Raw genomic sequence first — 20,160 nt, forward strand, 5'->3', positions numbered from 1 at the left:
ATTTGTTAAGCACCTACTATGTTTCAGGAGGCTTGTGCAAGCCTCTAGGGACACAAATACAAAAAATGAAACAATCTTTACTCATACAGTCAGACATGGTCAATTAGATGGTTAGTTTTTGCTGGGCTGCTTTTTTTTCTCCTCTCTTTTATTTTTTAATGTGAGACAGCTAGCGGTGTAATGGATAGGGCACGGTAGCTAAAAGCAGGACAACCTAATTGTGAATCCTGTCTCAAGTCACTTACCTGCCTGGGCAAGTCAAATTATCTCTCAGTCTCAATTTCTTCATCTATAACAAGCCTATACAACTTATGGCCAGTATGTAGCACTCCAAAGGATTTTGGGTGGCCTGCAAAAGTTGTAAAGGAAAGCATCCTTTGTATGCAGATGAAATCCTTTGACTTGCCCCAAGTGGCTGCAAATTGTGCAGGCCTAATCTATAAGATAAATAATAGCACCTATTTTCACAGGTTGTTGTACAGAAAAATTATATAAAATGACTGGCAAACCTTAAAATATTAACATTAATGATACTATTATTTAATCTTTGTTACAAAGGATGGCTTGCTGAGAAGATATATTCAATAATAACTGTGATGTATAGATAAAACATGTTAGTAAATATAAGACAAAATTGTAAGAAAAAAAGTGTCAGGAATATGAAAGCCCAGAATGAGCTGAAGCTGGCAACAAAAAGGACAACTGAAAAAAAATGATTTTGTTTTTTTCTTTGGGCTATGTTGGGGTAAGGAGAAGATTTTGCTTCTGCTTCCCATTCCAAAGAGAATGACCCAGGTATTGGGAAGAATAAAACAAAAAAGCATTATCTTTGAGTTATTTAAGTTTTTTGGAACTTCTTTTGGGTGAATTTTGATTTCTAATACTTTTGGGCAATTTTAATTTTTGATTTCTTGAAATGCAATGTTTTTCAAGAAGTCAGTGATTCTTAAAATCTCTTTCCTTGATCTATTTCCTAAGCCAGCTTTTTTTGACATCAAGTATTTTATATTTTCTTTTTAAAATCTTTTCATTTCTCTTCTACTATTTTCTACTGTCTTCTGGAATCATTTGTCTGTTCTATTCTAGTTTTAAGGGGGTTTACCACCTTTCTTCTAAGCTATTTATTCTTTCTAGTTTTTTATTCAGAGTTTTAAATGTCATTTAAAAAAGATCTCTTGCCATTCCTTTTAAATCATTATGTAGTACTTGTGGAAAATCCGTTTTTCCCCACTAGGCCTCTAATTACAGCTGTTCTGGAGTTACTCTTCTTTTGCGGGGACTCTAGATGTACAAGAATTTTTTACACTGGTTGGTGTTTTCCTTGATTTACTTATCCCTCCAGCTTTACCTCCTCAACTGGGATTTATGCCAGGCCATGTTATACTACTGCCGTGATGTTGGGTTGGGTGATTGGCCCTATGTGGTCTCATCCTAGGTTCCAATGCTGACTTCCACCTCTAAAGGTCAGGTCCCCCTAGATCTTTGATGTTCAGATCACTGGATCTTCAAGGTCTTTTATGGTAGTGGTGTCAAATTCAAACAGAAACTGGAGATACTAATCTGTACATAAAAAACGCTGCAGGCTGCATATTAACTGTTTTAAAAGGAAATGCTTTATTGTATTAATTTTGTTAAATGTTTCCCAATTACATTTTGATCTGGTTTGGGCCACGTTTGACAGTTCTTCTCTGTGCCATTTCAGGAGAGAATGATAAGAACCTTGAGCCCCTAGGTGTATAGGCAGCCCTAGACTGAGTGCTGCTGCACAGTCTTCCAGTAGCCCAAGGTCCTGAAGGAAGTTATTCTCTAGGAAGACCTCCAATCTTGTTACCTCAGGACATAGAAGACCTCTGTAGGCTACAGGCTTATTTGCCTTTCCAGCGTTGTTTTTATTGGTGGCCTCCTTTCCTATTTCCTGCAGGTTTCTGATTTTTTGTGCAGCTCTGAAATGGAAGAAGTCACTTTTACTTTCCTCCTGTATTTCTTAATCATTATTTGTTCTAGTGTGAATTTTGGGTTCTTGATGAAATAAGCCTGTCACAGGATCTGCCTCCTTTCAGACATCCGTCCTGGCCAGAAGTCCTAAAAATAATGTTAGAGAGCATCTAGTTGCCTTCAATGAATTCAAATCACCTGATCAAATGAAAACTAAATCCTAGAGTAGTCTCAATGAAAACTTGGAGAACGAGAGGTTCTGTAGAAACAAAAAAGGGCTAATGCCTAAATGACCAAAAAAGGAGTGAGAGGAAAAATCTACAAAGGAGCTACTAGGTTTCTTCCTTTTGTAGCAAATTCTAAAACAATTCATTAAAAGAAAGGTTAGCAAACAATTAGAAAGAGAAATTGTGATTACTAAAAGTCATTCACCAAAGCTGTTATATTAGACTAAACTAATTTCTTTCTTTTTTTTTTTTTTGCATCAGGATAACTAGATTATATTAGGGAAATGCTATAAATACAATATTACTTGGAACTCAGCAAAAAAGATAATCTCTCATCCTATACTTGGGTAAAAATGGAAAGACATAGGATAAATGAGAAGACAGAAGAGTAGACAAGAAAATTCCTGGCTCTCCAAGTTTCCCCCACTAAAAATACAGAACACAGCCTCAAAGTCAACTTAGAGAGTGGGAGAACTAAATAAAAATTGGGGTAGAGCAGTACTTCAAGGGGTGAAGGTCATGTCTGCCACCCAAGAGCAAACACTTCCAGACTTCCCTGAATCACCAAACAATAAACCCTGGGGGCAGTTAGGTAGATGAGGCATATCAGCCTCAGCAACTTTCACCTCAAGGACAGTGTGCAGGAGAGAGGGTGGCTGGGGTGTCTGACAGAGGAGTAGGGGAAGACTGAAGGACCTCCCCTGTCTGAGGATGCCAGGCCCAGCTATGCTAACCAGTTCTGGCACATACCTGGTGAGTGGGCTAACAGGGGATGAGGACCCTGTTGGCTGTAGGCACCTGTAGGAGAATAGAATCCCTGGTTTCAGTTCCAGGGCAGAGGGGAAACCAAGCAAGAGCATCAGATAGCAGTGAGGACCCAAGAGGGGGTAGAGAAGAATACCCAAAGGTGGGACCCCAGACAAAGTTCAGAAAATAACAGTAAGAGGGACCTGAGTCCTGGGACATCATTCCCCACACCCTGAGACTATAGCCTGTTACAATAATAAGCTGCTAAAATAAAATAAAACAACAAAACAAAATAAAAAATGAGTAAGCAAAGGAGACAGGATCTGACCACAGAAAGCTACTTTGGGAATAGGGAAGATCTGGGTTCCCATTCAAAGGAATGTAGGGAAGTTAAAAAAGCTACTCCTAACTCAAAGAGAAATGTCAAATGGTCACAAGCCCAAAAGAGTTCTAGAAAGAATTAAAAAAAAAAAAAAGCAATCAAAGAAAAATCAGGAAAATTATGAGAAGTCTGCCAATTGGAAAGAGATCCAAATACCTAAAGGAAGAAAATAACTCCTTGAAAATTATAACTGAGCAAGAGGAAGTTAATGATGTTATAAAACACCAACAAATAATAAAACAAAAAAGAATTTTAAAAAAGAAGAGACTATGGAACATTTTATTAGAAACACAATTGATCTAGAGAACAGACTGAGAAGAGACAATTTAAGAATTGTTAGACTACCTTAAAGTTATGACCAAAAAAAGTCTTGATATAATATTACGAAGAATTATTAAGGAAAACTGCTCTAAAATTTTAGAACAAAAGGGTAAAGTAGAAATGGATAAAATCCACCCACCACAATCTGAAAACCTACAGGAACATCATAGTCAAGTTTCAAAGTTCCCAGGTTAAGGAGGAAATATGAGCAAAAAGGAAAAAAAAATTAAATACCACAGAACTATAAGCAGGATCACATAAGATTTAACTTCTATGTTAAGCAAAAGAGCTGAATTTGTGACCAAAAATAACTGCCCAGCAAAGCTGAATATAATCTTGAATGAAAAAAAAAAAGGTGAACATTCAATGAAGGTTATTTGCATCAAAAAGAACAAAATGAAAAATTCCACATATAAGATTCAAGAGAAACATAAGGCAACAATAAAAACAAGTTAGAAAGGACTTAAGGTCAAACTATTTACTTCTTATATGTAAAAATATTAGCAGTATTCTTAAGACTGTCAATATTACTTCGGTAGTTTGAAAAAAGGCTTGGGTTGAGCTGAGAAAAATAGGATGATTCTAAAAACTAAAACTGGGTAGGGAGAGGCAAAAAAGAGCAATTCTCTTGTACAGAAGAGGGGGGTGAAAAGAACTGATATAGAACAAGTAAGTAGGGGTAGAGGGCTGGCAGTGTTGGAAACTTACTTTCATCAGAACTGGATTGAAGATGGAATACAAACACTTAGAAGGGTATACATGTCTTCTAAATTTATAAAGAAATAAAAGGGTGAAGGGATAGAACAAGGGAGAGACTTTTTTAGAAAAGTGGGTAGATTAAGAATTAGGAGGGTGGGAGGGTGGGGGAGAGGACAAGGGAGGGACTCTTAGAGGGAAGTTAGATTAAGGAATAGGAGGGCAAGGTAGTGGTTAGAAGTAGGAGGAATAGGGTAAACAGAGACAGAAGGATAAATACTGAGAAAAAAATAGGATGAAGGGAAATACAAAACTAGTAGTCAAAATTCTGGATGTGAATGGAATGAATTAACCCATAAAATAAAAACAGACAGCAACATGGATTAAAAGTCAGAATATGTAATTTACAAGAAACACAATCAAAAATGAAAGACACACACAGTGTTAAAATAAAGGGCTGGAATAGAATTTATTATGCTTCAGTGGATGTAAAAAAGAGAGGCAGCAAACATGATGTCAGACAAGGTTAAAGGTAAAATAGATTCAATTAAAAGAGATAAAAAGGGAAACAATACTGTGCATCACCAATTATTATTCAATATTGTTTTAGAAACACTAATAATAGCAATAAGAGAAGAAAAAGAAATCGAAGTACTCAGAAGGTGAAATGAGATAAAATCTTATTTGCAGAGGATATAGTATTTGGAAAATCCTAAAGATTCAACTAAAAAAGTTAGTTCAAACAATAATTTTTAGCAAAATAGTATGATGTAAAATAAATCCACATAAATCATAAGCATTTTTATCTGTTACCAACAAAACCCTGCAAGAGATACCCACAGATACTCCATTTAAAATAAATGTAGAGGGGGCAGGAGCCAAGATGGCAGAGTAGAAAGATACACATATGCTAGCTCCAAACCCACAGCCCATAAAATACCTGTAAAGAAGAACTCCCAACAAATTCTGGAGCATCAGAAGCCACAGAACAACGGAGTGGAGGAGATTTCTGTTCCAGAGAGACCTGAGAAACTGACACAAAAGGTCCATCACGCACCTGACCCGGAGCAGAGGCCAGCCCTCCTTGGCCGCGTGGCACTGAGAGAAGCAGATAAGAGCAGGTTCCAGGGACAGAATCTCCAGCAGCCTCGCAGGTCCCTCCACCCACAGGCACCAAAGGTCAGTAAGAGGGCCCACAGAGACAGGAATGGGGTGTGCCCATGACTCAGGCCCCCTTGGGAGGCAGCAGCAGAAGCAGCAGTGGACAGGGGCTCCCAAAGCAGGCAGGAGCTCGGATCCACTGTTAAAGGTCTCCACATAAACCCCCTAAGGGAACTGAGCCCCATGTGGTGGCCCTGCCCCCACTTGAGCACCTGAACTAAATCTCACACTGAATAGCAGCCCCACCCCCTCCCAAAGCCCTGAGGCTGGGGAGCAGCATTTGAATCTCAGACCCCAAGCACTAGCTGGGCGGATCTGGAGGCGAGGTGGGTGTGGAGAGGACACTCAGAAGTCAAGTCACTGGTTGGGAAAATGCCCAGAAAAGGGAAAAAAAATAAAACCATAGAAGGTTACTTTCTTGGTGAACAAATATCTCCTCCCTTCCTTTCAGAGGAGGAAGAACAATGCTTACCATCAGGGAAAGACATAGAAGTCAAGGCTTCTGTATCTCAAACATCCAAAATAAATATTCAATGGGCTCAAGCCATGGAAAAGCTCAAAAAGGATTTTGAAAATCAAGTTAGAGAGGTGGAGGAAAAACTGGGAAGAGAAATGAGAGAGATGCAAGAAAAGCATGAAAAGCAGGTCAACACCTTGCTAAAGGAGACCCAAAAAAATGCTGAAGAAAATAACACTTTGAAAAGTAGGCTAACTCAATTGGCAAAAGAGGTTCAAACAGACAATGAGGAGAAGAATGCTTTCAAAAGCAGAATTAGCCAAATGGAAAAGGAGGTTCAAAAGCTCACTGAAGAAAATAGTTCTTTAAAAAGTAGAATGGAACTGATGGAGGCTAATGACTTTATGAGAAACCAAGAAATCACAAAACAAAACCAAAAGAATGAAAAAGTGGAAGATGATGTGAAATATCTCATTGGAAAAACAACTGACCTGGAAAATAGATCCAGGAGAGACAATTTAAAAATTATGGGACTACCTGAAAGCCATGATCAAAAAAAGATCCTAGACATCATCTTTCATGAAATTATCAAGGAAAACTGCCCTGAGATTCTAGAAACAGAGGGCAAAATAAGTATTCAAGGAATCCACAGATCACCCCCTGAAAGAGATCCAAAAAGAGAAACTCTCAGGAACATTGTGGCCAAATTCCAGAGTTCCCTGGTCAAGGAAAAAATATTTCAAGCAGCTAGAAAGAAACAATTCAAGTATTGTGGAAATGCAATCAGGATAACACAAGATCTAGCAGCTTCTACATTAAAGGATCTAAGGGCGTGGAATATAATATTCCAGAACTCAAAGGAACTAAGACTAAAACCAAGAATCACCTATCCAGCAAAACTGAGCATAATACTTCAGGGGAAAAAATGGTCTTTCAATGAAATTGGGGACTTTCAAGCATTCTTGATGAAAAGATCAGAGCTGAAAAGAAAATTTGACTTTCAAACACAAGAATGAAGAGAAGCATGAAAAGGTAAACAGCAAAGAGAAGTCATAAGGGACTTACTAAAGTTGAACTGTTTACATTCCTACATGGAAAGACAATATTTGTAACTCTTGAAACTTTTCAGTATCTGGGTAGTTGGTGCACATGCACACACACACGCACGCACGCACGCACGCACACACACACAGCACACAGTGAATTGAATAGGATGGGCTCATATCTTTAAAAAATGAAATTAAGTGGTGAAAGAAAAATATATTGGGAGGAGAAAGGGAGAAATGGAATGGGGCAAATTATCTCTCAGAAAAGAGGCAAGCAAAAGACTTTTTAGTGGAGGGAAAAAGAGGGGAGGTAAGAGAAAAACATGAAGTTTACTCTCATCACATTCGACTAAAGGAAGGAATAAAATGCACACTTATTCTGGTATGAAAACCTATCTTACAATACAGGAAAGTGGGGGTGAAGGGGATAAGTAGGGTGGGGGGGATGAGGGAAGGGAGGACAGTAGGAGAAGGGAGCAATTTGAAGTCAACACTCTTGGGGAGGGACAGGATCAAGAGAATAGAAGCAATGGGGGGCAGGATAGGATGGAGGGAAATATAGTTAGTCTCACACAACACAACTATTATGGAAGTCATTTGCAAAACTATACAGATATGGCCTATATTGAATTGCTTGCCTTCCCAAAGGGAATGGGTGGGGAGGGAGGGATGAAGAGAAGTTGGATCTCAAAGTTTTAGGAACAACTGTCGAGTACTGTTCTTGCTACTAGGAAATAAGAAATACAGGTAATGGGGTAGAGAAAGTTATCTGGCCCTACAGGACAAAAGAGAAGATGGGGACAAGGGAAGGGAGGGATGACAGAAGAGAGGGCAGATTGGTGATAGGGGCAATCAGAAAGCTTGGTGTTTTGGGGTGGGGGGAGGGGACAAAAGGGGAGAAAATTTGTAACCCAAAATTTTGTGTAAATGAATGTTAAAAGTTAAATAAAGAAATTAAAAAAAAAATAAATGTAGAAAGTGTAAAACATCTGCAAAAAGATATCCAAGAACTAATGAACATAATTAGAGAACACTACTTATACAAATAGTCAGATTGAAATAACTGGAGAAACATTGTTCTTGGGTAGGCAAAATAAACATAATAAAATTTTAATTTTACCTAACTAATCTATTTATTCAGTGCCATCCCAATTACCAAAAAACGTATTTTACTGAATAAGAGAAAACAAAAAAATAATTTGGAAGAACAAAGGGTCAAGCATTTCAAAGAAACTAATGAAAAAATGTAAACGAATGGCCAAAGAATATGAACAAATAGTTTTTTGATGAAGAAATCAAAACTATAGTCATACAAAAATGCTAAGTCATTATTAATGAGAGAAATGCAAATTAATACAACTTTGACATATCATCTTATACCTATCAGATTGGTTAAAATGATAGAGGCCCTTCAATTAAGGAATGGCTAAACAAGTTGTGGTATATGATTGTGATGGAATACTACTGCACTATAAGAAATGATGAGATGGTTGATTTTAGAAAAAACATGGAAAGACTTGGACCTATGAAAGAAGATGCTATCCACTTCCAGAAAGAACTCATAATTAGAAGTATGTACAGTATGACTTTACATATATGTTTACATGTGAGTGTATGTACATACCTTTGTACTTAATTGTAGCCTTCTCTAGGAGGGGGTGGAGAGGGAGAGAGAAAAGGAAGCATGAAAAGATGGGTAGTTTTGAAAATTGTATAGTATTTATTACAAAGTTTAAAAAAGAAAAAGCAAAGTCTGAAGTCGAATTTTATGGTTTTATGTTTTTATCTTTTTATTTACCTTTATGTTTTGCTGTGTTGTAGAAATGTTTTTTTATCATGTTGCATTTAAGTTTAAAAATGAATAAAAAATTAAAAAAACCAGAAAGGCAGAATTCCAGGAATAGTCACTAATTAATAGCCTGAAGTCAAAATAACCTCTTTACATCTTGCCCAAGGCCCAACACCTTTCCCTTCCAATAATCCTGCAATTTACTACTGATTTTTTCCCCCTAAAATGCAGCATTTATGTCACTTCTCTGCTTCAAGGCCTTCCACACTTTTGATCTACTTTTCTGGCTTTATCTTCTATCTTCTTCAAATCTTCTACACTCCAGCTAAATTAGAGTAAATCTGCCCCAGAGATCTCCTGCCTCTGTGCCTTTGACCAATTTTCTATGGCAAGAATAATTATAATAGCATTATATAACACGTAAAAGCATTAGCATTTTAAGGTTTGCAAAGTATTTTATAAATACTATAGCATTTAATCCTCACAGCAACCCTGCAGACAAGAGGTTAAATGACTTGCCGAGAAATCAAAACAATACTGAGGTTTCACCTCACCCCCTGCAAAATGGCAAAAATGACAAAAAAAAAAAAAAAAAAAAAGAAATCAAAATTAGAGAAGTTGTGGAATATTAGCACATTAATGATGTTGTTTGTCCTTCATTTTCAAAGATGACCAATGAGACATTACAATGTGATAGCTGATGACTTGTGCATGAACTGGATTTAAGCAAGGCAAAGTCTCACAAAGTAGTCAGCCTTACTATCTCTTCCAGGATCACTGAAGTCCAGTGGCAGCATAAAAGTCAAGAAGATTAGTGATGGCCTGGCATGCAGTGGATGAACTTGAAATTTTTGATATATAAGCAAGCCCTAAACAGTCCACATCACCTATTTCAGCCACTTTCATGGCTATTGGAACAAATATTCTCACCCACTCATTCTGCTGGGGGAAGTCTTCAAATGCTTGAAGTAGATATCTCCCAACTCACATAAGTTACCCTCAACCGGGTCAGTCCATCTGGTGAGATAGTTTTACCATGGTGTGACCACTGTGCATGCCACAATTTCTTGGAGCCATAGGGGAGAGATGGATCACAAGTGGACATTAATGGTGGATGAGCAGGGCCGTTCAGCACATCTGCATTAAAGGTGGAGCTCTGAAATGGTATGGCCATTATGGAAAGCAATTTGAAATTATGCAAATAAAGTAACTAAAATGTTCAAATACTTTGAACTAGGCTTTTATTCCATGGAAGCCACTGTTAAGAAAGTCCCCACATACTCCAAAATATTTAAAGAGACACTTTTTTGTGATAGGTAAGAACAGGACACAAAGTAGACTCATCAATTGAGGAATGGATAAACAAATTATGGTACTGGAATGTAAAAAGAGACTTAACTACTGTGTGGTAAGAAATGTTTTATGTGATGAACATAGAAGCAAGAAAGATGCATTTGAACTGATGCTGAGCAAAATGAACAAGAACCAAGAAACAATAAGCATAGTATCTACAACAATGTAAATGGAGAGAACACAACAAAAATCAAAAGTAAATGTAACAAAATTATAAAGATCAGGCTGGACTTGAATGGAGAGATATGAGAGTACTCTTCTGTAAGAGGGTTCACAGTTGTTACACATGTCATGTTTTTAACATATTGATCAGTTGTGCTGATTCTTCTTCCCTTTCCAAAATAAAATACTGTTTTGTCATATGGTATGGCTCTCTAGGAGAGGTAGGAGGAAGGATGCTTAGGTTAACTACGGTGATATAAAAATTTATTTTAAAAAATGACTTGCCCACAGTCACATAGCTAGTAAGTGTCTGAGGCTGTATTTGAACTCAGGTCTTCCTGATTCCAGATTCAATGAGTTGCTGAAACATAATATCTATACTTCCACTGAAGTAATTTTTTTCATTAGTACAATTTTGCCAAGTTGACCACCAATATTTGTGAAGAGTGCATGAAAACAATCTGTGAAGAGTGAATGAAATACTGCAAGTATTGCAGTAGTGAGAAAAAATGACACATGGACGAGTCATGTCTTCTACCTTTGGAATCGCTTTTCATGTCCAGCAAAGTCTCTCATACATAACAGGCGCTCAAGAAATATTTTTAACACGTTAATTGGAAAAATTTATCAGTCAAGTAAATGGAGTTACTGCACTCTACCAGACAGTTTAATATTGACAAAGCATTGGGGGTTTTTTTTGTCTACATAAAGATAAAAATAAAAATAGCAGTTTCATATACTCCATTTAATATCCCAAGAGCTACCACTCATATCATATACAGATTCTAGACCAGGGGTTGGGAACCTGTGGTCTCAAGGCCCCATGTGGCCCTTTAGGTCCTCAAGTGTGGCCCTTTGAATGAATCCAAATTTCACTGAACATGCTTATTTTAATATTTTTAATTTATTCACTATTTTAATTTTAAATTAAATTTTAATTAAATTTATTTTAGATTATTTTTATTTTATTTATTAATCTTACTTTATTTCAATCTTATAACATAAATATATTTTATATTATATTATATACAAATATATAAATTTGCTCACTTTGACTTTGCTTATTAATTTAATTATTTAATTAATAGTTTAAGTTAAATAATAATTTGATAAACTAAAAAAAAATTTAATTTAATAATAGGATTTGTTCTGTAAAACTTGGACTTGGTCCTCAAGTGCAGTCCTTTGGCTGAATCCAAACTTCACAAATTTGTTCTTGAGGTTGCAGGTTTCCCACCCATGGCTAGACAATTCTTTCTATGAAATGTATAATGTAAGTTTTGTATCAAACAACTCCAGTCACTATTGTATGGCATGCTTCTCAAGATGCCCACGGTGAAAATGTAGGGGCTGGATTAGATCTCTAAGCTGCCCTGCAGTTCTTTAATTACTCCATGAAAAAAAAAAACTATTCAAATGTTAACCCTAATATAGACTTGTCCTCCTTTAGTAGGTGACAAGTTAAAAAAAATCAAGCACAAAAACACAATCAATTGTATTTTGAAGATACATGTAATTATACAAGACTTTTACAATTGCTAAGTCCAAAGCAGTAATACCAATGCCACACTGTTAAAAAGTAGAGGTGAGCTAAAATGGGGTTTTGTTTCATCTGAATCAAAACACCCTAAGGTATAAAGCATAAATCAAGATGCAGTGTGACTAATGCAATCCTAAGTAGTTGCAAGTGTCAGTAACTAATAGTCATGTCAGACATGTGCCCAGAATACAAGTGACAGTGTGGTACAGGATGTGGTCCCTACAAAAAAAATTGGGTTTACCAGGATATAGCAGATATCAGAAGTGTACTAAGTAAGTGCTTTGGCTGGTGCCTTACACTGTAGAAAAATTCAAGAAACAATGATGAGAAATTTAAACTACGGCAATTGCTTTTGACATTATAAATTATAAACATTATAAATAATTGCCATTTCTGGAAATAAATGAATTATCAAAAGCTGACTATTTACCAAATGGTCCCAGCTACAAATCTTTTTGAGAGTTAATTTTGGAATATCACAAAGGAAGTAGGTTCTTTACTGAAAGTAAACTTTGTTGAATGAATAGATGGTTATACCTTAATTACAATAGAATGTTGATTCAATGAGTCATAGATCATAAAACTGAAGCTCTAAAGGACCTTAGAGATTATCTAGTCCAGACCCCTAATTTTAAAAATGACAAAACTGAAGAAGGTCATATAAACTCTAAGATGCAGTTCCTTTGTTGCCTGAGATGCTCACATTTTGTACTGGACAACAGGATGCCCTCCCCACAATAGATTCTGGTGCTCATTTATGAAGGTGTTAGTTATTAACTGGAGGGGGAACAATTCTATAACTTCAACTAACCTTTTCATTTTTCTTTTCTGCATCTAGCTGCTGCTGCTGCTGCTGCTGCAGCTGCTGCTGCTGCTGCTTGACTGCTTCCCTTCGAGGAGCTGTAATCACTTCCTCCTCTGGCACTTCAAGCACAGTTCGCCCATTTGGCTGCAAACATAATGAAGAAAAAATTTATGAAATTATAAAATGGCCAGGATAACTCACATTAAGGCATCAAACAGAGCAAATAGTACACAGTATAACAAAAAATCAAAAAAGTTTTTATGTATCCCACTTATTTAGGAACAAGTGTCCACCATTTTATTTATAACAGGTCAAATACTCCAAAATAAATTATTGCAGGATCAAAAGAACCAAAAACCCACAGGATCATAGGTTTAGAACTGTAAGGCTCCCCAGGGATACACTGGTCCAATCCCCATAGTTTAGAGATGATGAAACTGACCTAGAGAAGCTAAGTGATTATTAGTTCAAGGTTATACAGAGAGTAACTTCACCAGATCACTAGATGGTATATAGTGGTTTAAGTGCTGGACCTGGAGTAAGGAAAACCAGAATTCAAATCCCGTCTTGAACACTACTGATGTGACACTGGGTATATCTCTTAAATCTCTCAGCCTCAAGTCTCCTCATTTATAAAATGGGGATAATAAAAGTATCTATACCATATCAAGCTGTGTGAGGATTAAATGAAATAATACATTAAACACTTCACAAACCTTAAAAAGCTTATCTTAGTATGAAGTGCGAGGAGTGAGTCTGAATTTAGTTTCTTCCAAAGTGCTGCCCATTTCCCCCAACAACCTTTGCCAAATATCCCAGTAGCTGGCATCTTTGTGTTTACCAAATACAAGAGTACGAGACATAATTGCTTCCATATTCTGTGTAGTTAATATGTTCCACTGACAAATCTGTTTTTTTAACCAGTATTGTTTTGAGAATTAATTTGCAATCTAATTTGAGATCTAGCACTGCTAGGCCTCCTTGTTCCCACTTCTCATTATTCCCTTTGCGATTCTTAATCATTTTTGCCTTCACATGAATTCTTCTAGTTCTACAAAGTAATTTGTTGGTAGTTTAATTGGTATGGCATTACATAACTAAATTAATTTAGAGAGTATTGTCATTTTTATTATATTGTCTCCTACTACCTATAAGGTTTCAATATTTTAATATCATTAAATATTAATAAATTATATTAATATAATTATAATATAACTAAAAATAATAATATTAATATTTCATGGTTTTAATATTTTTCTAATTACTTTTATATTTAGTTCTGTATATTTTGGCATGCAGTCTTTCAAGTATTTTATTCATTCTGTAGTTATTTTAAATGGAATTTATCTTTTTCTTCTAAGTTTTAATGGTATTATAAGAAATGCTGATGATTGGTGTGGATTTAGTTTATATCCTGAAAGTTTTCTTAAGTTATTATTTCAATTAATCTTTCAGTTGACTCTTTAGGGTTCTTTAAGCATACCATCATGTTGATTGCAAAAAACAAACAAACTGGTACGTTACCTTGTTACCTATGCTTATTCCTTTGATTCTTTGTTTATTCCTGCATCTAGAATTTCTAGTACTTCAAATACAGTAGTAACAATGGTTATTACTATTTCTATCCTGATTTTAATGGAAAGGATTCTAGCTTAACTCCATTACATATAACGGTAGCTTTTGTTTTTAGATCTATACTATTTCATTATTATGTTTCTGGCTCTTTTTTTCCTTAATAGAAATGTTTACGGTATTTTTCAAAAGTTTGCATCAATTGTTATAATCATGTTACTTTTGTTACTAAAATGGTTAAATCAATAAATTAAAAATCCTTTCCCAAATATTAAATATTATATAGTTATAATATTACGTACGAAATATACTGTAATTATGTTATTAATCAACATTAACATTAAAGCAATCCTGAATTTCTGCTGTAAATCCAACCTGCAATAGCGCATGATCTCTGTCACATATTGTTTCAGAGTCTATATTAAATTTTATTTAAATTTTTGATCAATTTTCATTAGCATAATGGTCTAGTTTTTTTTCCTGTTTTGACCCTCCCTGATTTACATACCAAGATCATATCTGTGTCATAGATGGAATATGGCAGGATCCCTTTTTTTTTTTTGCTATTTTTGCAAATAGCTTTATATAATATCAGAATTATTCCTTGAATGGATATGTAATTTAAATATGAAGTCACATCATGAACAAATCAGAGAAGCATGGAAAACATAACCTATGAGAACAATGGACAGAAACAAAAAGTTCATGACCAAAAAAAAAGAAAAAGGAGCACTGAAGACATAAAATGGGTAATTTTAATTACATAAGATGAAAAAGTTTTTGCACAAACAAATCCAATAAAGTTAAGAATAAAAAGGTAACAGTTAACAGGGGAAAAAAATCTTTGCAAAAACTCTTAAACAATCAATTCAAATTTGAGTTGTTCTCCAGTTGATAAATCATCTAAGAAAAGAAACCCAGGCTTATCTACAGTCTTATGAAAAAACGTTTCAAATCACTTCTAATTAGAGAAAGGCAAATTATAGCAATTTTGATATTCTACTTCATACCCCTCAGATTGGCAAAGATGACAAAAAAGAAAAATGATAAATATTGGAGAGGCTGTGGAAAAATAGGCAAAATAATTAACAGCTGGTGGACCTACGAATGGGCACAATTATTGGAAAACAATTTGGAATTATATTCAAAAAGTTACTATACAATGCATAGGATATATGCAGCTATACCCCCAATTAACTGAAATTAGGAAAAGGTCCTAAACTGGAAATATAAGGAAGCCTATCAACCGAGGACTTGCTATTGTTACATGAATGTGATGGAATATTATTGTACTGGAAGGAATAAAGTGGCAAGAACTTTTTGTTTTAGATCTTCAATAGCTGTGGCTAGAGTATCTGCAGAACTTACAGTTGCCAAGCTGCAGTTCACAGAGGCTGCTTTCCAGATTATGTGATAGCTAAAGAGATATGGAAAACCCTATTTGAATTGCTGTAAAGTTAATCAGAAACACAACAATTTATACTATTAACATCAGTATTATAAAAAACAATTTTGAGGCCTTTTATAAAATAATGAAATGAGCAGAACCAAGAGAATAATTTATATAACAACAATGTAAAGCCAAGAACTTTGAAAGTTTTATGTACAATGATCAATACAATGACCATTTAAGATTTGAAAGGATCAACAGATTTAGGAAGCAGAGTGAGATATGTGTATATATATGCATGTATGTATGTGTGCACACACGTGTGCATGTATTTATAGACAGCCAAGGAGGAAGGTGGTTTTGCTTGACTGCATATTTGCTACAAGGAATGTGCATTTCTTTTCACTTTTTCTCATGGCACAGGAAGAAAAAAATACATTCTGTTAATCAAAAACAATTAAAAACAGGGGCAAATGATTAAGAAGAATAAAAAATTGGAGAGATGCTATAGATATGGAATATTGCACTCATTAGATGAGTTCACTATTATTAGTTTTGCTTGATTGTTTTACTTTACATTGTTTCAAGAGATCTCCTGGAAGAGTGAGAGTAATCTACAAAAGTCTGTAATGTAAAAAACACATCAATAAAACCAAAAAAATAATCTAAGGCTTTACTATCACTAAAATCACTACCACTTGGTTCAGTTCTTTCACTGGTGTTCCACTCTTGGTGACCTCTTTTAGGGGTTTTCTTGGCAAAGATAATAAAGAGGTTTGCCATTTCCTTCTCTGGATCATTTTACAAATGAGGAAAGTGAGGCAAAGGGTTAGCTAGTAAGTGTCTGAGGTCGCATGTGAACTCAGGAAAAGGAATCTTCTTCACTCCAGGCCCAGCTGCACTACTTGCTGCAGCTGATGCTACTATTGTTAGCTAGCAGAATCGATCAACAACGTATCTACTAGGTACTATGTGTCAGACACACAGGGGGTTAGAATACAAAGATGAAAACCAAATAATTTCTACTCTCAAGAAGCTCAAATTCTAATGGAGTGGACAGCACATATGGAAAGTTTTGGCTACAAAATTGATGGAAAGGCCCCATTGTCACTGGGGTGTAGAAGCAAGTTCATAATTACCAGTGAGGTGTAGGTAGGTATGAGTGATATAGATAGGTAGACAGACAGATCCCCATGAATGATAATTATGAACTTGCTTGATTTTTAAATGCAGAATTTATCTACACTAAAGGTAACAAGAACAAAACCACTGGTGAATTTCTTAAATATAAAGAGATGTAAGTTTATGTATTACTTAATTCAATACTTATTACTCAAGGACCAGGAATCTTTATGTCAGTGAATACAACCCTTCAACAACAGAAACTGCAGGCTCTACAACTTCTGACTATTTCTTTGTAACATTCTGTTTTGATGAATAGTACCTGGGTAGACTTTTCAGCTGCGATGGGGGGGGTGGAGGTGGCCAGGGTGACTGGACCAGGCTGATAGGTGAGAGGCAACTGTTACTTAGTAACAGAACCAGAAGAGCTATGAAGTACTCAAGGGCAGTTCAGTATTCCCCTCCTTGACTTCACTCTGGGTGCTTTTGTTATAGGGAATGACTACAGCAGCAAACACTGAATATAGATCACAACCCCCCTACATCTTAGCAGATGTACCATTTTAGGAACAACTTTTGGCCACAGGAGCCTTAGAATTTCATTTGGCTGGTCCTGTAGAAGTCTGTCAGAGAGCTGCTACCAAAAGCCTTTTCAGATTGGTGGTTCCTGCCAGAGATTGCGCTCTTATTACTTTATAATCTGTGAGATACTGAGGTTAAAAAATCCACCATAGTCTGTTTGTGGCCAACTCTGTAAGGAGCCTCTCTAAACTATATGCTAAATTAGACCTCAGACAATAGGCATATAGGCTATATCACTAGCTCCATCCTTGAAGGTTCTCTAGAGAGCCTCCATGCCATGAGGAGGCATCAGAGAAAGACTTTAGTAGAGTAACTTTAATCATTCACGTTAAAAAAATATATTCATCTTGCATATATTGTCAGACACTGGAGATATGTTCATTGGTTTTGTTGAATTGCCTTTTACATTTTTTTTCCTGGGGGTCACTCCCTGGATAGGGAAGATGGAAGGGATATTCAGAAATGAAGATAATATAAAGAAAAAGAAATACAAATATTCATACTTAAGGTTAAAAAAGGTCAGAGGAGTTACACCTGAAGTTAACCTTGAAGATTATCTAGTCCAGGGGTTCTTAATTCTTTTTTTTTTTTTTTGTAATAGACTTTTTTGGCAGTTTGATGAAGTTTTATTTGGTGAATAAAAAATACAAAGAATTAAAAAGGAAACCAATTATAATAAAATAGTTATTAAAATATATATATTTTTAAATTCATTGACCACACAATCTGACTTACACTTAAACCTGACTGCCCATATGGACTTGCCCTCCCAGCTCCCATGGATTTTTCATCTCGACGTAGATGACTCCTAGATCTCTATATCCAACCCTAGTCTTTCCAAGGCTCTAGTCTCATATCACCAATGGACTATTGGACATTTTAAACTAATATCTTGTAGGCATCTCAAACTAAAAGTGACCAAAAGAAAACTTAATATTTCCCCCCCAAAAAGCCACCCATCCTTCCAATACCTCAGTTTCATAATCTTAGTATTATTCTTGGGGTCTCACTCTCACTCAGTCCCAGACTTCCAGTAAGATGACAAATCTTATCATTTCTAGCTCCACAACAGCTCCAACCCACCCATCCACCCAATACCTAAAGTCAGTCCCTCATAACTTTTCCCCTGGACTACTGAAATAGTCTACTAATTGGTCTCCCTGTCTCAAGTCTTTCCTCACTACATGCCATTCTCCATATGGGCAGTGAGGTGTGCAAGAATTAGAGTTCCGAAGATTCTGGTTAGAATCCTATGCTGGACATTTACAAGCTGTGTGACCCTGGAACCTCTCTTCGCTTTAGTGTCCCCATTTGCAAAATAGGGACAACAATAGCATCTACCTTATAGGGTTCTGGGAGAATCAAATGAAAGAATGTAAATAAAGCCCTGCAAAACTTAAAAGCACTTTTAGTTGCTATTAGTATAAAAAGGATTCTGGTTTAGGAATGTTTAAACTGCAGGGATCTTCCAAGTGCCCTCCCTACACTGGGTCTTTCCTGATTCTATGGCTCTTTCTGTTGATTTCTCTTATACAACATGACTGCTGCCCTACCATGATTTGAAGCGTCTAAGAACCTTGAGTTACTGGACATTATGTCAGAAATGTAAGTTTCAGCAGATATTCCTCAGCTAAGAAGGCTCCTAGTCATTTAACCTCTCTCATCATCAGTCCCTTCAACTTGACGATACAGAGGTTGGACCAGATGATCTAGGACTTGGGGAGGCTCAACTTAGTTCAGTTTAAAGATAATCCCCAGGACAGCAACCTGATGAAGAAAGCCAATTCATGATACTGTCTGCTAATGCAGAGAAGGATTGCAATTGATATGAAATTCCAGATCCTAAAGTATTGACTTAAGATACTGATGATACTAATAAGGTAAGGCCAGGAAAAAAAAAAGGTCTACTTATTAAAGGTTTGCAGGTTCATGCACTTTCATTCATTCCTTTTTCTACTCTTTCACATATATGCAAGTTTAGAGTTATTAAAAATTTAAAAAAATTTAAAAACAATGAATTAATGTTGACCACAATACTGTGTTTCCTAAGGGAGTATTTGTACTCTTTAAAATCCACACTAGCACCTAGTTTAACAACATACAGCTTATAACCCCTGTAAATACCTGTAGAGTAGCAAAATTAGCTACATGATAAAATAATTTTTTCCCTTCTAATTATTTCCTAGATTCAGGAACATACCCGGAAGTTTGTCTTGTCTATGATCAAAGCCACCCTCCCTCTTATTTTGGGGGAAACATAGGACGCTAACATTTCACTGAATATGTATTCCCAAGCTAAAATTGATTGGTTCACTTCAAATCACTCTAACTTCAACCTGCAAACTCCTCTTGAGTTTCCCTTATCCCAACCCCAAACTTTAATTGAACCTTCAAGTTATACACACTGAAAAAATTCTGTGTCTACCAACAACTACTGAACCTTCCTAAGTCATCAACACTCTCCTCCCTGACAACCACAGCTGCTCCAGGGACTATAGCAATAAACTTTTCACAAAGATACTCCAACTGGTTATAACACATTCATAGGAATCAAGAGAAAGGAAACAAACGATGGTGACAGCTGCATTAGTTCATTCCTCTTCTGCCTGATAGCAGTAGCAATTAGCCAGTAGTCAGGGAGCAAAAACCTTAGTTGATAGTTGGATAAATGGTATAAAGAGTGTTATTATTTTTTTGTGAATACTATGTCTTATAACTTAGACCTAGTAGTTTTGATTCTACTTGTTTTAGTCAAATGTGCAAAATAAACTGTGCTTAAAATGAAAATCCATTATATTTGGGCAATCTAAGTCATAGCATTCATGCTAAGAATCTAGCAATATACAACGTATACAATATTGAGTATACATAGG

General features: G+C 35.9%; 1 protein-coding gene across 3 annotated transcripts in view; it reads right to left on the reverse strand.

Annotated features, from left to right (window-relative positions):
* The window catches only part of MTDH (metadherin), a 70,221-nt gene that overhangs the window by 40,013 nt on the left and 10,048 nt on the right, over window positions 1-20,160 (reverse strand). For all 3 annotated transcript variants that reach the window (XM_072603442.1, XM_072603441.1, XM_072603439.1), the window contains exon 2: window positions 12,628-12,765. In XM_072603442.1, coding sequence (XP_072459543.1) covers window positions 12,628-12,765 — 138 coding nt within the window. The remainder of the gene's footprint in view (window positions 1-12,627; window positions 12,766-20,160) is intronic.

The sequence above is a fragment of the Notamacropus eugenii genome, chromosome 4, assembly GCF_028372415.1.
Source record: "Notamacropus eugenii isolate mMacEug1 chromosome 4, mMacEug1.pri_v2, whole genome shotgun sequence".
In the NCBI taxonomy this organism is placed as follows: domain Eukaryota; kingdom Metazoa; phylum Chordata; class Mammalia; order Diprotodontia; family Macropodidae; genus Notamacropus; species Notamacropus eugenii.